The sequence below is a fragment of the Sminthopsis crassicaudata genome, chromosome 2, assembly GCF_048593235.1.
Source record: "Sminthopsis crassicaudata isolate SCR6 chromosome 2, ASM4859323v1, whole genome shotgun sequence".
Taxonomy (NCBI): domain Eukaryota; kingdom Metazoa; phylum Chordata; class Mammalia; order Dasyuromorphia; family Dasyuridae; genus Sminthopsis; species Sminthopsis crassicaudata.
In genome coordinates this window covers 318,348,323-318,369,973 of record NC_133618.1, presented here as the reverse complement: position 1 = coordinate 318,369,973, position 21,651 = coordinate 318,348,323, and the positions used below count along the sequence as shown (strand labels likewise).

The following is a 21,651-nucleotide window of genomic DNA, read 5'->3' as shown; positions in this document are numbered from 1 at the left end:
ATCAGAGTAAGTATATTGATGGAAGTTAAATATTACTTTTATGCCAATTCTAAAGGACTTTTATTCCAGAGACATAGACTTTTAGTTTTACATTAAACACTTTTCTTTGTTCTTTAAAAAGTGGATAAATGTTGTTTTCCTTGCTTAGGATCATTTTACTTCTCCAGATGAATATGATGACCCTACTGTTCTTTACGAAGCCATCATGTCTCATGAACAAAATCTGGTAATAGCTCATGAAGGGGACCCTGCTTGGAGAAGTGCAGTCCTCTCTAACTCTCCATCCCTACTTGCTCTACGCCATGTAATGGATGATGGCACCAATGAATACAAGATCATCATGCTCAATAAGCGCTACCTGAGCTTCAGAGTTATCAAAGTAAGTTCCTTAAAGACTGATTTATATCACTGAGAATGCTTCATGAGCTTGGAGGCTAGTCTGGCTGGAGGTTTCACTGAGATTATGTGAGCTCTTTATAAATCACCTCACAATATCTTTTAAAAAATGAAACTTTATTCCTTTTCTATGGATAGAATACTATTGCTCCAAAATACGGCAGTACTTATGAACATTAATATTGACTGATTTAATCTCATTTCTAAATTTTCATGTACTTTTAAAGCCTTGATAGTATTAATTTCAGTAAGCTTAATTATTGATTAGCTAGATTTTGGTACTCTCTTCCCCCCTTGCCCAAGAAGTCTGAGCAGTATTTGTCTTATGAAGTTTTACTACAGCAACAGTAATCCCTGGGTAGTAAAAACGTAACTTTTTCTTCATAATAATTAAGTTCCACTTGCAATTAATTCTTCGGTCCTCTTGAGTTTTTGAACCATAATGACTTCACTTTTCTTTTTTATGGCTACCATACTCTTCAGAAAGACTTAACTCTCACATTCATATTTGAGTAGTTTGATGTGCTATCAGTTATTTGCAGCTGTTTGTTTCAAAAATGCCTGATAACCCAGCTTCATTCTATGGTTTGCATCGTTTAAAGTACTAAATATAGAAGAAAAGAAAAAGCCATCATTCTTGACTTTAATATAGGTCAGAAGTAATTGGAACAAGTTTTGTGTAGTCTCATTAAATATTTAACAATAGCAACATGATAATGGTGAAGGAAATTGGTTAATTTATCTTCATTTATCTTTGTGTGCTGATATTCATAGTTTGTTCTTGTGATATCTTTTAGAGTTAGGAGAAAAACTATATTTGATTCTTAGACAATTTTTTCCATGTTTACAGGTGAATAAAGAATGTGTTCGTGGCCTTTGGGCAGGACAACAACAAGAACTAGTTTTCTTGCGCAACCGTAATCCGGAAAGAGGTAGCATCCAAAATGCAAAGCAAGCTCTCAGAAACATGATTAATTCATCATGTGATCAGCCTATTGGTTACCCCATCTATGTCTCACCCCTGACAACATCATACTCTGACAGCCATGAACAGTTAAAGGACATTCTTGGGGGTCCTATCAGTCTGGGAAATATCAGAAACTTTGTAATATCAACCTGGCACAGGTGAGCTATGGAGAACCAGGAAGGAGGTGGCTATGTGTGGTACATTTCATGATGTTAAATCTTAATTCTCTAGAATTTGATAGAATTAGTATCCTTATGACTGATTGTATTATCTATGGTTTCAGCAACTGAAAGCTAGATACAGTGACATTTGTTACAAGAGATCATAATTATTTCATTACAGAAACACAGGTCTTCTAGTTCATTGTTTTTCTCATTCTAAATTATGACATATACTACTAAATTGTGTGGGCCAGTTAGCCACACACATACAAAAAATAGATCATTAATTGAATGATTTTTTTTTAATTCAATCCCAGCAATAGGGAAAGTTCTATGTTTATTTAAGGCTCATGATTATGCATGTGCTGCAGATGCATGTTGTCTTTTCTGACACTGAGCCACTGCACAAGGCAAAGGAGTCTTTTCCTTTTTCAGTTCTCTATGTACTCAGCATATATACACATCCTTTTCTCTACTACTTCTCTTCCCTCACACAACCCAAGAAGTTTAAGATGATTGTAGCCTTATATTATAGAGCAGTTTTAGAGACAAGGGAGTTTCTGAGTCTTTGAAAAGAAAGTAAGACTACAGCCCCTAGAATAACATACATATCAACAATCAAAAAACTAGACCTACGGTCACAAATACCATTAACCATAATATTGAACAGAAAAACTGGAATTCAGTGAACTTGCAGATTTTCAGGACTTTGTCTCAACCAAATCTGAACTTGCGACATACAAGAGCCAAAATTTAATATCAAGGGACTCAATAAAGATAAATTGTTTGTTTTACATGAAAATGTATGCCATATGTTTAAGATTGACATCAATAATTGAGTAACTCAAAAGAAAGATTGAGGCAGAGCTGAATTTAAAAAGTCAAACTATCTAGGAAAAGGTAAAAATAGTCATAATGCTATGTGAATGAGGTACAGAAGAACTGACAGGCATTAGAGGGCAGAGGAGGGTTGGTAGTTCTGAAAAACTACTCACATCAGGAAAGAGTTAAATAAGGAATAATACATATACATATCATAAAGGATATAACACCCTCCAAATTTATAAAGAAATAAGAAGTGGGATTAGTGGGATAGGGTCTGTAGATTAATGAGAATGGGATAAAGGTGGGGGAAGAAAGTAAGGAAGGGATCCATGGGTGGGGGAAGGTTAAGTAATTGCAAGGCAAGTTAAGGTATAAAATTAAAGTAGAAGAATTAGCAGGGTCAGGAAATAAAAAATATATACAAATACTACAACAAGAATCAGGAAAAGAATTCATTAGGAAAAAAAATTAGGACACTACTCATTAATCTCAGATAAAGTCATTTAAAGATTCAATCATGAGAGAAGTCTATATGTCAACTATTGTTTCAGGTACATGTGTGTAAATGCATATTATATATATATATATCTGTATGCATGTAGGTGGGTGTATATGGGAGTGTCTGGGTATGAAAATACACATACACACATACATGTGTTTAATTATAGCCTGCTTGGGGAGAGGGGGGTCAAGAGGGAAGATGAAAGGAGAGAAAAAAAATAAGTAAAGAATGCACAGCAGAAAACAAGAATAAGCTACAAAGAAGTGACTAAAAGATGGACAGTTATAAATATATAATCTCTTCTATTATTATATTTGCTTTCCTGAAATTGAAATTTATTGTTATATCTTTTGAATCTTCCCATGTTCTGTTAGGTTATGTGGCAATATTTTGGGGTTTTTTCTAATTTTTTTTTTTTATTTTGTAATTAATCATAGAGGAAGAAAGAAAAAAATTTTTTAAAAAGAAGAAAGTCAAAGAAATAGACAACATAAATGTTTCCTTGATTCTTTTTAAAAGAAGTATTTGGTCTTATGACTTAAAGAGCTGTTTGACTTAAGAGACAAATAGATATCTTGAATTTTTTTCCCTATCTGTCACAAATCATTTTATCTCTGGCAAGTTGTATAACCTCCCACTCACAGACTTCATGTCAATTTAAAATTCATTGTAATATTATATTTTAAAATTATGAGAGTACTGCATTTGCTAATTAAATGCCAATATCTCTGAGGTTTTTCTCTTATTTCCTCTCTCTTTCTAATCATTTCTAGACTATGTCAGGACTCTGATATATTGCTTGCTATCTATTACATTTGCTCTATCATATGGCATTAAGGGACAGTCCTTACTATTTTAATGTCAACTTTAATCAGAAAAAAGGGAGAATAGAAAATGAGTTAGTGATGGACATAGGTACTTTCTTTTTTAGAATATTATATTGGAAGCTGTCTAAAGGGGCTGAGCTCTTTGTTTTCCCTGGGAGGAAGAAAAGAAACAATGTAAAATGCCAGAGATGGGAAGAAATTTGCAGATTTTTTTTTTAGAAGTGCAGGATAGCAGTACAAATTAATGATGTCTTAAGGTATGTACATGTTTCAGCCATCAAGCAGACATCATTTCAAATATACCTTTTTTTTTTTCCTGAGGCAATTGGGGTTAAGTCAAATATACTTTCTATGGTACCCCAGAGTATTACTATACTACCCTTATTAATGTAAGAAGGATTAAATTTAGGATATATAAAGTGAAGCAGATTGGGTTTGATGGAAAGGGGATGGTGGTTCCTAGTTCATTCTTTAAAAATATAACAAGATTTTTTTGTGTGTTCAGTGTCATTTTGAATAGTTCTATGTGGTAAGCATTATTAGAATTAACTTGGATAGAATGCATACCTTGAAGTAGTGTAATGCTCTGGGCTCTGTTTTGTTTACAGGTTAAGGAAAGGTTGTGGAGCTGGCTGTAACAGTGGTGGGAACATTGAAGATTCGGATACAGGAGGTGGGACTTCCTGCCCTAGTAATAATGCAACAAGTGCCAATGAACCTCACAGCAATGTGCTGCAAGGAGGCAATGGAAATTCAGGACAAGGGCCTGGAACTGGGCTCTACCCTCCTGTCACATCTCATCTTCCAACACTTGGTAATTATGAATTTTTTTTGTGTGATAGTGTTAACGTTTTTGCTACAGTGACTAACTATGATTGTGACAGATTCTAAAAGCCGACTTAGATAGCTTAATTGCTCACTCTCTTTAATAACTCATCCAGAAAACCCTCAAGCCAAAGCATTTTCAGATGAGAAAGGCCCTTAGGGAGAGTTTTCTGTAGCACTCTATTTTATAGAAGAGAAAATTTAGACACAAAGAAGTTGAGTCTCCCAAGATTGCACAGCTAGTGAGAGTTTGGTTTGAGAAGCTGCTTTTCTTTCTACTGTCCCATAGAGCCTCTCAATCAAGTTGATTCCTTTATCTATATTTGCTCTGGCAGTTTCTAGGAGTAGCGCCATTGATGAGCCCTTTCAAATGATTTTTATCCTTTTTGACCATTTCCTGTTCCTCAGAAAATTCTTTTCTTCATGATTTCTGCCCCACCATGAGATAGTTTTTATATAATATCTTAATCTAGAGTTTAGTAGAATAAAGACCCCCATTTTCTTTAACTACACTTGTGAGGTGTTTAGTTTAGAGAGTACCTAGTGAGGAATTTTCTTTACCAACATAGAAGACTATTGTTTGCAGAGAGTTGCATAGAGCCTTGAGAAATGCTCCTGTGTGTCAAAGGTGAGACTTGAACTTGTATCCTGCTAACTGCTTTCTAGCCACTCTACAACACTGCTTCCCAGGGTCCTCCATTGCTAATAACATCACAAGTCTCAATACCTGAAAGATATCTTAGCATATGTGAAATCATGCAAATCATTTCTGTACTAGTCAGCTAACAAAAAAGAAAAGAAAAATAAATAAAGCAAGGAAATCATATAAAAATTCATCTGGAGATGGTTGGCATTTTCCATCAAGAGTCCTTCAGACTTATCTTTAATCATTATATTGATCAGAGTAGCTAAGTTTTTCACAGCTAATCATCATTACAATATTGCTTTTACTATGTACAATGTTCTCCTGTTCATTTTGCATCAGTCAGTTCAAATATGTCTTCCTATGTTTTTCCCACACCAACTTCCTCATAATTTCTTATAGCGCAACAATGTTTCATCGGAATCATATACCTTAATTCATTTAGCATCTTCTCAATCTTTAATTTTTTGCTACCATAAAAAGAGGTGCTATAAATATTTTTTGTATGTATCAGTCTCCTTCCCTTCTCTTCTCCTCCCCACCCTGGCTTTTTTTTTTTTTTTTAATCTTTTTGGAATACAGATAAAAGCATTCTTCTAAAGGATTAAATCTGATCACTGCCACTAATAAATACCTTGAGAATCTGACTTCATCAAAATGTCTATTTTCTGTACCAATAAAGATCATAAAAATATCGGTAATTTACTGAAATTTGAAGAATTCATTAGCTTGGGGCCAGCTCAGATAGCTCAGATGTTAATTAGCATGGTTTCCAGATCATAGCTTCTATAGCCCAACTCCTTATGCCTTTTTAGGACCTATCTGAGCTTACATTTCCCATGTATAGCCTTTGAGAACATGGTCATCCTTATGCTACAATCTGCAGAAGTTCAACTTGTGTTGAAGTGATAGCTGTAAGTGGTGTGGGAAAATTTAAAGCCAAGATTATCTGATGTGTCATAGCCCACATCCTGAAAGAACAATGGAATAGAAAAGGGCTGAAGGAACAGGTATTGTAATAAGGGCCATTAAATGATTAGTGTTCATTTCTAACTGGAGCCAATTAACACTGAATATTTTATTTTTTTAGTTCAATCAATAAATGTGTCAAATTACACCAGTCTCCTCCGTGCTGTACTTATTTTTAACACTCTTGTTATGGTGACATTCTATACTGCTTCTTAATAAATATACAAATATATTCTATTCTTCTACAAGTGTATTCTATAAAATAATCTCTTAACTTCTAGTCCATCCCGTTATGTGCTGCATTCTCAACAAATTTCCTTGCCAATGTATTTTCCTCCTTCTTACTCTATTAATTGAAACCTGATTTTGCCCTGAGGACACTATTTCTTGCAACCCTCTCTAATTATCCATGAGAAGAAGTTATTCTTCCTTTTATTCTTCTTGATCCAGAAACACATATTCTTTGTTCTCCAGTGCCTTCTCAAGACTATTCTTCTGTCACTGTCTGCCAATTGACTTTTCTTTTATAAGATCCATGCAATTCATGGATTTTTGTTTTAATAATTCACTTTAGTGGTCAATATAGTTCAAACCCTCACTTCATTTTACAGTTGAGAAACTGAAGTCCAAAAAGGAGTAATGTTTTACCCAAGCTTGTAGAGCTATTAAGTCAGATATTCTTGGTCTCATTGTTTTTATATGAAAAATGAGGAGACTAGACTAGATAAGGTAAAGTCCTCTCTAGTTCTACATTATAGATCCTGTGAAGGAACTTTGAGAAATTATGGAAGATGAGAGGGGAAAAAAAGTCAATGATAAAGCCAAAGTTTTGAACAAAGAATACAAAACATGTCCAAGTGGATATGAAGGTAATATGAAGGTGAAGTTCGGTATATTGGGGTTAGGAGTTGAGATAGAGCTCATAGCACTGAGGCATTGAAAAAATTTATATTGCTAAAGTCAGAGGAAATAGTTTGTTCCTTATGAAAATAGAAAATAGGTTTTCAGTTTGAAAACAAATAAGAAAAAGAACTTGAAGAGACAGAGGAGAATCTTGACTTAATGTCAAAAGACTGAATGGTTGAAGAAGAACAACTATCTACCACTAGGGATGGAGCTTTTCTTAAAGAGGAGATAGCAAAATGCTTGTTACTTAATACTTGTTGAATCTATTCACTGAAGAAGAAGCTGCTGCTTGTACAACATAGAATGGTGGTATTGATTCGAAAGTACTGAGAGACAGAGGAAAAGGAGAAGAGAGAAATGAATTTGAAAACATTTATCAAAATTTGGGAAGATAAAAAATAAATGTGGTGGAAAGGGATAGGAAAGAATTGGGAAGAACAGATTACAAAGGATTCTGAGGAAGGAAAGATACACAGTAGAATTCCATAGAATAAAATTCTACAACAGAATTTTTTTTTGCACAACATGACAAATATGAAAATAAGTTTAAAAGGATGGTACATGTTTAATTTATATTAGATTGCTTGCTGTCTTGGGGAGGAGGAGTTAGCAAGAAAAGAAAAATTTGGAACACAAAATCATAGAAAAATGAATGTTGGAAATTATCTTAATTTGTATTTGGAAAAATAAAAGACTATTGAGGGGGGGAAATTCTACAGCAGAAGTTAGCCCAAGGAAGAGTAGAAAGCTCACAAGAATAATAAAGATACAATAAGAATCAATCCATTTGAAGAATAAAAAGAGAATAATTAAAAGAGAACAGTATTGATAAATAGGGAATTCACTAACCAACTCAGATTTGAGAAAGACATTTACAAATTCAAATAGTCAAAATAGATCCACAAAATGTAGTGATTTTGAATGAAATTTTCTATTCTATTCTTTCTTGTTTTTGTTATTTTCATATGGAAATGATGGATTTTTTATAAAATAGTTTTATTCTGGATCCTTTATTAAAGTTATATAATGGTGGGTTTTACTGACATGCCTTTTCAAAAAAGAAGGTTCTGTGTGTCAGGGAAGAATAAATTCAGAAACAAACATGATACAAAAACAAAATGCCTCAGTAAAAAAATAGATGACAAAAAGAAAAGGACCTACATGTATTCCAAAATATTTATAGCTTTACTTTCCATAGTTACAAGGAAATTGAAACAAAGTAGATGCCTGTTGTTTATGAAAATAGCGAAACAAAATAAGGAACATGAATGTAATAGAATATACTTTACTGTAAGAATTATTAAAAGGTGGCTTGCTTTCTTTTCAGGGGTGTAAGACCACAAGTGCAGCACACTGCATGTAATAATATCAAAACTGTCCCCATGTTTTCCTCTGTAATGGACAGGAATTAATGCAACATTTTAATCCCCCTTCTAAGCCAGAAAGTCCATAAAGGAAAAAAACAGCACAGTGCTTTGCCTACAGTAGACATTTAAAATTTTTCAGTGCAATGACTTGGTAGAGCAACAAACTTCTTTGACACTTCTCTGGAACCTCCAAATATAGAAATCTAAAACAAGCAGTTTAAGCATGGCAGCTTCTTCCCAGGGTCCCTGAGGCTGTTGAGCTGGCCTAGTTGACAAAGTATGACATAAACTTCTGTATGGAAAGTTAAAATGGTAGCTACTGGAACCTCAAGCCTAACATTAGTATATATGTGGTTTTTTGTTTTGTTTTGTTTTGTTTTAATCAAATCTGTGATTTCATTGTACATGGATAATTAAATGGATATTTTTTGAGATGTTCAGGTACTCGGGAGAATCTCAGATAATGAGCACATGTGAAGAAAAACTTACAAAACCTTAGTCACAAATACATAAGTACTATATATAATTAGTTATATCATTTACTACCATATACATATATACTTAATATAAAAGTTAAATTTTGTTATAAGTGTCAAGTGTGCTTAAAGGAATTGTGCTTTCTTTGGGTATTTCCTTTTTGTAGCTATCATCTGGACTTAGTTATGTGATCATCCTATCTTGTGCTTTTCATGGAAGGAAATCTGTGACGTAGTAACTTATTTGTTTTATTTGTTTTTTGTGTATGTGTTAAATGTATAAAATCAGACTTATTATAAATAAAGATTTGAGGTGGGGTCTAAAATTTTTTATATTCATAAGGTTTTTGCAGCCCTAATCTTTGTCTCCTTTTTCTCTTGTCCCTCATACCCCACAACGTTGAGGGAGTACTATATAGGTAGCATTCTATAAGAAAAAGCACCTCCATCTTCTTTATAATATATAAACTCAGAAAGTTGCCTAGGTCAGAATCAGGATACATCAAAAGTGGCACTTGAACCCAAATTTTCCCTTCCTCATCTCAGAGGTTAGTTCTCTATCTATGCTGCCTCAGAAATATAATACCATAAAGTAAATAGATAATTATTAAGTTACATGATAGAAGAGAATGGAGTAAGAATGATAGATACTAGAATTTGGAGGGATGCAATTAATCAGGAAATGCTTCCTAAAGGACTTGACATTTGAACTCCATCTTGAGTATTAGTGGAATATTAAATGGTGGAGATAGAGGAGTATAGATTGCTAAGCACAAAAGTATTGATTATATAGATTAGAGAATATGAATGAGTTACTTCATCGTACTATATTGTCCTAGAGACATATCTAGTCATATACATGATTTAAGAGATGCTATGCTTGTGCTACATGTTTTGAGTCTTAGTAAATCCAGATGTAATTGAAGAACTCTAATCTGTGGCTTGATGCATTCTTTGCGCCAGGTTTCTGAGACATCGAGTAATTGTTTTTGCATGGTTTTACCCTTCCCCCCAAAAAATTTAAGTGTGCATTGTATGTTTGGACATGATAATTTGAAAGGAAACCGTGGCTTTGGATATTACCACTTACTGTGAACAGTGAAGGAGAACTTCTCTCCCTGCTTGCTCAAAGTAGACCTAGCTTCTAGATTCAAAGCAAACTTGTAAGCAGTATTTTAATCAAATTTTCCATCCCTCCTATTCATTACTTTTTTCAGAGATGTTAATAAAATTTTAATAACTTTAATATTGCTTCCCATTATAAATTATAATACATTTTACCACCATAGGTTGTAAGTATTGATCACAAATGACATAATTAGAATTTTCCACAGTTAGGTTTAACTATTTAACTACTTTACTAATTAGTCATATAATCCATTTTATATTTATTAGGCCCACAATTTCATTTATTTAGAATATTTCTAAAATATGTGGCATTCTGAAGAAAGGACTTAGGTATTATTATAAAATCCTATCATTTAAGGTTAATATTGGAGTTTTTCTCATGTTAGAGTTGAGGATAAAGATTATTTTAGCAAGTGAAACTTGTGTTTCCTTATTAACTGTTTTGTTAAAACTACAGTTTTCAAGAATTCTACATGTGAGATATATGCTTCTTTATTTTAGCGGGGCTAAGGTCTCAACGATTCAGAAACTAAAAGTATTGTATTTTAGATAGTCTTACTGGAATGTTTTCCCCTCTCTTAGGTACCAGCCACAGCTCCCACTCTGTGCAATCAAGTCTGGTTAGGCATTCTCCTGCTCGTGCCTCAGTTGCCAGTCAATCCTCCTACTGCTATAGTAGCCGTCATTCATCCCTTCGAATGTCCACTACAGGATTTGTGCCTTGCCGGCGCTCTTCCACCAGTCAGATTTCCCTTCGTAACTTACCATCATCCATCCAGTCCCGCCTTTCCATGGTGAACCAAATGGAACCAACTAACCTGACTGGTCTGGCCAGTATGCAGCATGGCCTTCCATCTTCTAGCAGCTCCAGCCAAAGCATCCCAGCCTGCAAACATGCCCTTGTGGGTTTTCTAGGGACAGAAGGAGGACAGAATATTGCTGCTGATTCACAATCAGGCAGCAATTTAAGTCCTGCCAACAATCCACAAGCCAAAAAGGGAGATGTGATTTACAGAATCCAAGTAAGTAAGGAAAGAAGGCTTATGTTGTTGCCTCCAAGTTTGACTTTTCTGTCCTTGTGACCTTAAGCTGTACTATAAACTTGTATATATATATATATATATATATATATATATATATATATATATATATATATATATATATATATATATATATAATCTTGGCTATCCTGAACTTCTAATACCTTAAAAGTTATTTGTAAATTTTACTAAATGAAATTTGATTGGATTTTCTTTAAACATGGAAGCTAATATTTTCTGAAAACTTGAACACCTTAGAAAAATTGAAGCTAGTGCTAAAGCTTTTATTAGACTGTCTTTACTTGGAAAAAGCAAGCATATATCTTTGAAATGATAATTTTCTTACCAATATTTATTAGTTGTTCTTATTGGGTTACTGAAAGAAGCTCTTACAATAGGATAAAAGGAATTTGGAAAGAATACTTTTTAAATGTCTTTATTGTTAACATGAAATCTGGATCTGGACTTTCAAAGAGTACAATATATTAAGGATCCTTGTTACATTTTCATAAAATTTTTATGAAGCTAAGACAGAGGGGAGAAAGCATGATTTTAATCAAATCATTTCTGTTTACAATCTAGATTGTGGACCCCAGTCAGATTTTGGAAGGGATCAATCTGTCCAAAAGGAAGGAACTGCAGTGGCCAGATGAGGGAATACGGTTAAAAGCTGGGAGGAACAGCTGGAAAGACTGGACTCCTCAGGAAGGCATGGAAGGACATGTAAGTCCTATTGTAAAATTGACTTCATGGTTTGATGTTTAACATGTTCAGTAAGCATTACTTAGAATTTTAGAACATGGTTTTAATGATTGTGATGCTGCATGTTTTGAGCTTGATCTTCCATATTCTTGAGATCAGATTTCTAAAAAATACTTTGTCTCCTAAGCCTTTCCTCTCTTTATTCTTAAGCGTATGAGAGGTAAGTTGTATATGCTTAATAAAGTCTTTTTATATGAACATCGTTTTATTGTAAATACTTTTAATAGAAAAAAAGGCCTGAGTTCTATTTGTCCATTTCTTTCTTTCTTTCTTTCTTTTTTAGCTGAGCCAATTGGGATTAAGTGACTTGCCCAAGATCACACAGCCAGGGAAGTGTTAAGTGTCTGAGACCAGATTTGAACTCGGGTCCTCCTGAATTCAGGGCTGGTGCTCTATCCACTGCGCCACCTAGCTGCCCCCTGTCCATTTCTTTCATGAAGAAACTACATGTTATTCCTCATCCAGGAAAACATAATTGCCCTACTTTAATAAAAGACAACACTAGGGCTATCACTGTTATTTCTAGTGAGGACAAAAAAATAATAAAATTCTGCTTTTTTGTTATTTGGTTCTAAAAGTTGGTTTTGACACTGAGTGTATATAGAGAAGGGAGTAAATAGTCAAATGATCTTCTAGAAAGAATATTAAGTACAGCAAACCTTTTCATAGATGGTATTCTAGTGACCTAACTTTGAAATCGCTATTAAACATCTGGATTAAGAGTTAGTATTGGACATCAGTGGTATTAGTTTTTATGGCCACTAAAATCTTCAGAATACATTTAATACAAAAAAGGGCATAAATGCATAAATTATGCATATATTGCATAAATATATCCTCTTTCTTCTAGGAGAACAAAATTAAAAATTCAAAATCAACAAAAATGATACTAACAGCGAATTTGCCCCAAATGGCAGTGAATGTAGTATAGTAATTATTTAATATTCTGAACAAATAAGATCAAATTTGTGTCAGCACTCGTCAGATTTCGGTCGATATCCATATGCTATTGTCACCATAAGTTGACGGAGACTCACAACACAGCTGAGTGAGTTGTCACCGAATATAAACATGAAATGTGTAAATTCTCAATTAAATAACTTTTGCATGGCAGTTAAGTCCCATAATATCCATTCATTTCTTATATATATATTTGATAACTATAACATAATTACTCTCCTCCAAAGAATTTCTTTTTAAAAACTGAAATAGAAAATCATTTAAAGTTTTTTTTTAACAAGTAAATATAGATGGAATTGTCTTAAATTCTTTATTACAGTGAAATAATGCTGTTTTGCCATATATAGCTGGTTTGAAGAGAATTCACTGGAACAACTGATGGCAGTTTAAAATAGCAAAAATATAGAAACATAGAAAAGGCCAAATCCAGAAAAAAAATCCACTATGGTTGTCATTGGGATTCACATGCTCTATCCTTAACAGGAAATACTGCTGTGCTTGCTTTATATGAAGCTTTAGGTACAGACAGCATGGAACTTTAATAAATTGATGATATCTTGAAAATCTATGCTCAGAATTTTAGCAAGAAGAAATGGTCGCACACAAGTTTTTGAATTTTCAGAAATCATGTCTATGATATCAGAATGATTTGCTTGCATTGTATAAGATGTAAGCAATTGCTTACAGAATTGCTAAGTTGCAAAAAGTTTCAGTTGAGAGAAGAAATGGTATCGTTTACAGCTACTTATATGGTCAGAAATAATGCTTAGAAAATCATAAACAGAGCAATTTTGAATAGTTTCAGTCCTTTCTTACTAAGCTAAATTAGAATTATAGAATAAATTGTCATTTGATTTTTTTCCATACTTCTTATCTTTTCATTTGTAGTGAGCAAATATTTTGCCTTGAATTTTGCTCATATGGTAAGTATGAAATCACTAAAACATGAGATACTGTTAATACATTGTTAGGTCCTTCTGTTTTTTTTCTTTGTCGTGCTGTCATAATTTCTTCTTTAAGCTACATGTCTACCTCTCCAGCTCCAACAATAAAACAAAAATCCATCTAAAATTACTATTTCAACACTTTTAGGATTTCCCTTGACTTCATTTTTATTATTAAAAATAACCATGCTAGGAATACATGGAACAAAAAAATATATATTTAATAAGTTCCTCTTAGCTAGATTTTAAACCAGTGGTTCTCTTGAATTGTTTTTGTGGTAAATATTTGGGTGACTTACATATAATTAGTTTCCTTTGTAATGCTATGTGTTGTATTTTAGGTGCTTAAAAACATTAATTTGAGAAAGGGGCCATAAGATGATCCTACTCAGTCTCTTGGGCCTTCTACATGTACAATGAATGCTATGCAATAATAATCAATATTCTTAATGACCTTGAAACATTGCAAAATTCTAAACTAACTCTTGATTTATCATAGATCAGAGTTTGATGTTTAATGGTACATTCCTTATTCTTTAAAATTCTGCTTATAGCATCCTTTGTAAGTCATAAGGACTCTGAAGAACTTCAGTGACAAGAAACTCAAGACCCCATTCCATTTTAGAACAGCTTTCATTGTTAACTTGATTTCTCTTATACTAAATCAATAGCCATCCCCTGTAATTTCTACTCTATTCATTCTAGCTCTGCCTTCTGATCCCAAGTAGAATTTCTATCATTCTTGTCATCCTAGAGTTTTTTTTTTAAAACATTACCCTAGATGTCATGTGGCCAAAGCATTGTACAGTAGTATTCTGTTTCCTCACTAGCTAGAGATCACATTAATTTCTTATCAGAATTAATATTATCTCCTAGGACTCCTAGGTTGAGAACTGCCCAACTTCCAGGCTAAAGCTGCCTGCCTGCAAAGCCTCCACTTTTCTACTTTTTAGGGAATGTGAGCCAGACATAAGCTTAATGGGAGGATGTGAGTTCCTTTGTGCTTCACTGCAGTCTGAGTGGCATAATACAGGCTAAAAAGCAAGAAAAGGAGATGTTAGATTGCTCTTAAGTTTTTTCTTCTCCCAGAAGTATTACTGTTTTGTTTAAATTGTTGTGAATTGTCAAAATTTCAGACAGTGATCTTAAAACATAAGAATACATTCTAAAGCCAAATAGAGAATATTTTTTCATTATCTATATATATATTGTACCCATGCTTACTTTGATTATTCTGGAGAATTATGAATTAACTATTAAATGTTGGCTCTCTCCTGTGTATAAACTCCAGAGAAGATTGTTATTTCCCATCCCCTCCCCCCCAATTTGATAGAAATTAGAAAACAAAAAACTCTTATTAAATGATAGGAAATTAGTTTGAGTATTTGATTTGAATTTGAATTTTTCTTGCTGTAGTCAAAATTGCCTGTGAAACTAGCAACACCATCTTGCACACTCAGGATTCTACTCTGGCCTGCTTTTAGGTAATTAAAATCTTAAGCTACAGAGCAACAAAAATCATAAGCTCTTTCCCCACTAATTCTTCTTGCAACTAAAATAGTATTTCTCTAAGAATGTCCATACTGGATAGTTTGTGTTTCCCATGTCAGTGTATAGCTAGAAGCATTTTTTTTTTAAGGTACCCAACATTATCAGCCTTACAAAAGCAAGTCTCAAATCTTGAATGTTATATCGTGCTTTGTAATATACAGAATCTTGAACTGGAGTATTACTTAAGATCAAAGGATTTGGAGCTGAAAAAGAACCTTAAAAATCATGTAGAGGGCAGCTAGATGGCGCAGTGTATAGAGTATCAGCCCTGAAGTCAGGAGGACCTGAGTTCAAATTTGACCTCAGATACTTAATGCTTCCTGACTGTGTGACCCTGGACAAATCACTTAACCCCAATTGCCTCAGCAAAAAAAAAAAAAAAAATCATGTAATAAAAAAAAAAAAAGAGAAAAAAAACCTAAACCAGAAGATAATGATACTAACTTCAATTTTTTTATGGCTTCTCCAGGTGATTCACCGATGGGTGCCTTGCAGCAGAGATCCAGGTAGTAGATCCCATATAGACAAGACTATCTTGTTGGTCCAAATTGATGACAAATATGTTGCTGTGATCGAAACTGGAGTTCTAGAACTTGGGGCTGAAGTGTAAATCTATGTTTCATGACTACATTTCATCTCTTCTTCCCTTAATCCCAAGACTGGAAAAGGCACGGAGGATCTAGGAGAAGAATCGCCCAGGAATCACTTCAGGCCTTGGAGGACTTGACAAATAGAATGGGCTTAGATGAGCCACTTTCTCCCCTTCCCCTCACTCCTGCCACTGTTTCCATTCCCAAAAAAAGTTAAAATATTTTTTTAAGTTCGCTGCTGAGGAAACATTTTGCATGAAGGATAAAGATTTTATTAAGAAGCATCTCTTTAAAAAAAAAAAAAAAAAAAACTTTTTCTATGCATTGCATATGCTTTAAATCAACAAACTCTTCATTTCTAAAATATGAACTCATCATATTTTTCTAATTTATTTGCCAAAAATAATTGCTATGTTTGGTCACAGAACATATGAAATCCACTTACCTTAATTTTTAAAAATCAACTTGTGTACAAACTTTCAGTTCATCCTAAAGCAGTATAGAAGTTTAATGCATAGTAAGAGACTATGGACAGATTTATCTTATTCCTTGTGAGCTAAAAACTTTAATGAGAAAACTGCACTAATTTTTTTACAGCAATGCACTAAAAAGTCTGAGATTGCTCAGAACATTTATTTATATATATACATATATATATATGATTAAAAAAAACATTATTTAAATTGCCTCTGGGATTTGCCCCCCTCCCTTTCCACATAATCACAGATGGCAGGAGATATGTTGTTCATCCTTTTTCTTGGTTGGTTCAGTAGGTTAGATTTCATATCAATGCATTTGTTGTTTCCTTTGTATGGAATACTAAATCTTGAGATGAACCTATTTATATATTGGCATTGCTTCCCAAAGCCATTTTTCGTGGTGCATTCAGGAATGTGAACACTACTGCCAATTACTGTGTCCACATGAAGGATGAGCACCCAGTACAGTAGGAAAGATTCTGATTTTTTACAGACTTCCCAGAGATTCTGCTCCTCATCAGTTAGGTTAGTATCAATTTCCAAGAGAAAACACTTAATTTTTCAAGGGAAGGACAAATCTCAAAAGAGCTGAATGACAAGGTTATGGTACCTAAGGGCCTCATAAGGATATCTTGAAAGCATTCAGCTTCAATTCAATAATTTATCCAAGTAAAAAATCTTTTTATAAAACAAAATTATACAGATGGTGCAGCCCTTATTATCAAATCACCTTTAATCACCTTGCCTTTTATTTTCCTTTTCTCTTCATTCTTTTTCTATTACTTGAATTTTGTTTCCTATGGTTATATATTCTGTATAACTAATTTTGAATATTTATAACTGTGAAGTTGACTTAATTCATGTGTTGTCACATATCCTAGTTTTTATTAGGTTTTCTAATGTGTGTATTCAGGGATATGCATAACTTAAGCTTATGGTAGGTTAGGTGGGAGTTGCAGCTTAGATTTAATTTGCAGTTCTTAATATTCTTATCTAACTCCATTAGCAAAATTCCCCTTTTGTGAGTCTTTCCTCTTTTGATATGAGTGACTCTGTGAAGGACACTGCATATAGTTTATCATTTGGAAGCAGCCATCTTTCTACCTCCATATGATCTGACAGTTTAAATTGTCTTGGGAAGGAGGTATGATTGTTCTCCCTCAGGCACTGAAATGTCTCACAAAGAAAATCTTGGAGTAAATATTTCTGGGATGAAAATTAATGAATTAATACAAAGTATTATTGCCGTTCTGTTAAAAGGATCCCTCTGCTTTAACTCAGAATTATTTCTGAACTAAAAGGCATCTGATTTGAATACCCATTAATACTGCATTGGGTTTTTCTTAAGTTAGTACACGCTAAAATTACTTATCAGAATTACATATTCTTTAATAGCATATCAGCTATTGAAATCATATGTAAGCTGAGTTTTTTCCAACAAATTTTTGCATAGCCTGACATTTCTGAATTGTTTGCTCATTATTTCCCTGATACATATATTATAACATTTATAAATTTGCTTTATGTAAGTAAGGCACACCATCAAAGTTTAATGTTGATCCCTTTTACCATAAGGATTTGCGCATTCTCTTTTTGAAATATATGGTCTTCTTCATTGATGGTTAGGAATAAGGCTTAAGGATAAAAGAAAGATAAGTCCAGGTTTAGCAGGAGTTTTTTGATTTGTGCTCATAAAAAAATTTAATGTGTGTAGTGTAATCAAGAGCTGGATAAATTTTTTTTTCTAGAAAAATATTAAATTATCATAATAGCAACTTCAAAAGAAGTCTCAAGTGCAATATAATAATATTTTATTTCAAGAGAGAAATCTATGTTTTTCATCTGAAATGAGTTAGATTTTGTTAGAATATAATCCATTGATATAAAGAACCAAGAATTGTTGATCCTAAAAAACCTCTTTAAGTGAAGCAAAGTTATACATAATAAAAGCCCTCTCTTTTCCATTTGAAAAACCTAATCTCAGAATTTTATAAATTGGAATACCTTGAATGTTCATTTCCTCAGTGGTATTTTCTCCAATTTGTACAAGTGACTTATAACTTGGCATAATTCTATCACCAGTAGTTATGATAAATTCTTTTGCATCAGGTAATTGTAATTTAGAAAGCATTTATAAATTCTCTAGTGTAAGAAGGGGGAAAGTTGAGTTATTTTTCTTGTTTTTAATCCTCAAAAGGGTATTCTATTTTGTGTACCCTCTTAATCTTTTTCACTGATGCTCAAAATACGTACAAGATCCTACTAGACTGCAGAAAGCTATTTTGTGACTTTTATGTTTAAATTACTCACAACTTAGTTATTATATGTGAAAGAGTTTTAGAGACCCATATTTTGAAAGTACTGAAATTTATATGCTATGTAAACCTTTGTAATTCATAGAAATTACAAGTGTATCTTTGGTGTCTGCTTTTTCAGCTCCTTTTCTATCTGAAGTGGTCTATTGGACAGCTTATGATTTGTTAAGTTTTTCTTCTAGAATAGCCCCAGTAGGAAACCTCTAAATGAATATACTGGTTCACTTTCATGTTCTTAAGTCAGTATGATCCCTCCTTTTTCTGAATGTAATATCTATAAAGATCTTACATGATTACTTTTCACTACAGAAAGTTACTCTTTCTAAATCTAATTCATGTATCCTTTTTCCAAATATAAAACACTGACAAATTTTAAAGATTTAGAGAGAAAAGGGTAGGGGGACATATCAGTCTAAGAATTTTTCCTTTCGTTTTACCAAAAGTCATGAAGTTATGTCCTACCTTCCCTGCATTTCTTATATTAGAAAAGAAAAAGAGTAATATAAGGGAATATGAAGTACTACCAGTACTTATCCATATTGAGGTAAAGAAAACTATGTAGACCATGTGCCAAACCATGAAAGTAGTAGTTTCCGGGGGGTGGGGGGAATCTAACTTATTGAATAGATATACTTTTCCTTATACTTTTTGAATTTTTGGTTTAGTGGTTAGCTTTTCCAACATCCAACTTTAGTGAATTTTTAAAGACTCATCAAATATTGAGGCACACATCTTAACTTTAATAGATGGCACTTGTGTCAACTAAGCATCACTTCTGCATTCACCTTGGAATGTAAGTTGATGGATTGTTTTAGTGGATCATTAATTAAAAGCCTGAGGCATTTTTACGTGTGATTTATCTAGTGCCTGAAAAGATGTCTTATGCTATTAGTTGACTTTAAAATGTCTACCAGATGGATTTATCATTTACTACTGCGATTTATTTACGTTATTCTTCCAGGGATATTATTTGCGCTTGTCAATTGTTATTATTCTTGTATTGCTTTAGTTTATTTATCCTTTCATGAATGTGGACAAATTTAGGTCTTATAAAAGAATAGATATTCATGCTAATAGAAGTGCTTGACATATTCCTACTTTCATCATGTGAGATGATCATAAAAAAAGTTACTGGAACTATTGATTATATTGTTTGGACGTGGTCCCACTAGTGTTTTGTCATTGATGTAATTCATTGTGATATTGGATCTAAAAATGGTTTTTTATGATTTCTGAAGGCTTTTACTTGAATTTTAATTATGTAGATTTTTTTATATCTTTATATTATATACACACATACACACGTATATGTATATCTTACTTAAAAAAGTCATTGGATTATGTAAATTCACTTTTCAGTCTTATATGGAAATGGATGTTTGTTGAAGTCAGGGTTTGGATTACCCAAGATAATAATAAGGCATCACTGAATGAAGAGAATATGTTAATTGTTTCTTTAGTCCAAACTTCAGATCCCTGTTTTCTAAGGAACAAAAAGCCAACTATTTTATTATTTTGTTCCTTTCACTCCTTTTCACCCCATGAAAAGTCTGAATATGTTTCCAAATTTTTTTATTTCAAATTGGTTAAATGTTTAGCTAAAAGCTCTAAATGGGAAAGGACTAAATATGCAACTAGTATATAGTGTTTGTTAACTTTGCCTTGAAAGCTAAGCTAAACTGTGAATCTTTTCAACAGTGTCACTTGTCTGAGATATGTATCTATTTCTCCAATATTGTTTAAATGGACCACATATCTTTCCTAAACTAAGTGAATAATTTCTGATTTTGAAATGAAGTCCACATCTTCTAAATTGTAGAAAACTTTATATTAAGACTTTCAAAAATTGGGAGAAGCTAGAGCAGATTAAGAACACCAGTGTTATATGATAACTTTGTTTCAAGCTTTTATACCTATTATATAGGGTTATATCTATTCTCTTATTATCTTCATTATGCTCCATACTTAATGGCTTCTGACTTGGTAGAGCCAAACTGGAAGAAATGAAGGTCATGTAGCACAAGGGTGAGAATGGACTGCTAATTGTTGTTCCCCCAGTTTAGGACTTGTTCTGTTTTCAAAATAAAGAAATAGATATAAAGGATGGCTGCTCCAAATGAGCTTCAAGGCTTAGTATCGTTAAGTTTCATAAGCCTTCAGAATATAAAGCTTGATTTCACAATTGAAAAATAGAAATGGGGAAAAATCATGTCTGCTTTTTAAAAAAAAACTCACCATATAAGTAAAACTGCATCCTTAAATTGTACACATTAACCTTATGTATGAGCTTTACGTGAGGAAATGGAAGAAGGAATATATAAAATAGCATAGTAGGAAGGAAGGTGTGAGAGTAAAATAATGGATTTACTTTTTCTGATAATGGGCTCTGAAAAACATATATTGCCTCTACCAGCATATGGATATTGATTGGAAATAGGGATATATGTACTCATGTGTGTCTGTGAGTGTGTCTGCGTGTGTGTTATTGGAAACAGCCTGTAAATATTGTAGTTGTTTTAAATGGAAAATAAAAGCTGAGGTTTTTTTTTGTTTGTTTTTGTTTTTGTTTTGCAAATGTGTTGCAACAAAAGACAGTATTGACAGTGGGTAAAACACTGAGGAAATAAATTTTTTTTTTCATTTTTTGTGTGTGGTCCTTCTTTATCTCCTCACCTCTTAACTTCTAAAAAAAAAAAAAGATAAGAAAATTAATTTTACTATTTTATAGTTATCTTATTGGCTTGAACACTGACCCAAAAAACCAGGATTCAAACCCTATATTTCTGGTGTTTATTACTTGTGTGACTTTGGCTATGTCATTTAATATACCTAGGTTTTATTTTCTTCCTCTGCAAATTAAGGGGCTGTCCCTTATAGAGCTAAAACTATGATGCTGTAATAATGATGTGTCTTAAAAGACTAGACAAACAGATCCTTTTACCAAATACCAAGCACAAAAGAAGTTTAGGGAGATTATTATTGTTTCAAAAATCTAATGCAGGAGTGCAAAAAAAAAAT

At 33.0% G+C, this 21,651-nt stretch overlaps 1 protein-coding gene across 6 annotated transcripts in view; it reads left to right on the top strand.

Annotated features, from left to right (window-relative positions):
• The window catches only part of PCNX1 (pecanex 1), a 228,766-nt gene extending 207,488 nt beyond the window's left edge, over nt 1-21,278 (top strand). For all 6 annotated transcript variants that reach the window (XM_074290130.1, XM_074290129.1, XM_074290131.1 and 3 more), the window contains 6 exons: nt 149-379; nt 1,247-1,521; nt 4,287-4,492; nt 10,575-11,014; nt 11,615-11,755; nt 15,719-21,278. In XM_074290130.1, coding sequence (XP_074146231.1) covers nt 149-379; nt 1,247-1,521; nt 4,287-4,492; nt 10,575-11,014; nt 11,615-11,755; nt 15,719-15,859 — 1,434 coding nt within the window. In that variant the 3' untranslated portion in view covers nt 15,860-21,278. The remainder of the gene's footprint in view (nt 1-148; nt 380-1,246; nt 1,522-4,286; nt 4,493-10,574; nt 11,015-11,614; nt 11,756-15,718) is intronic.
• The last annotated feature ends 373 nt before the right edge of the window (nt 21,279-21,651 follow it).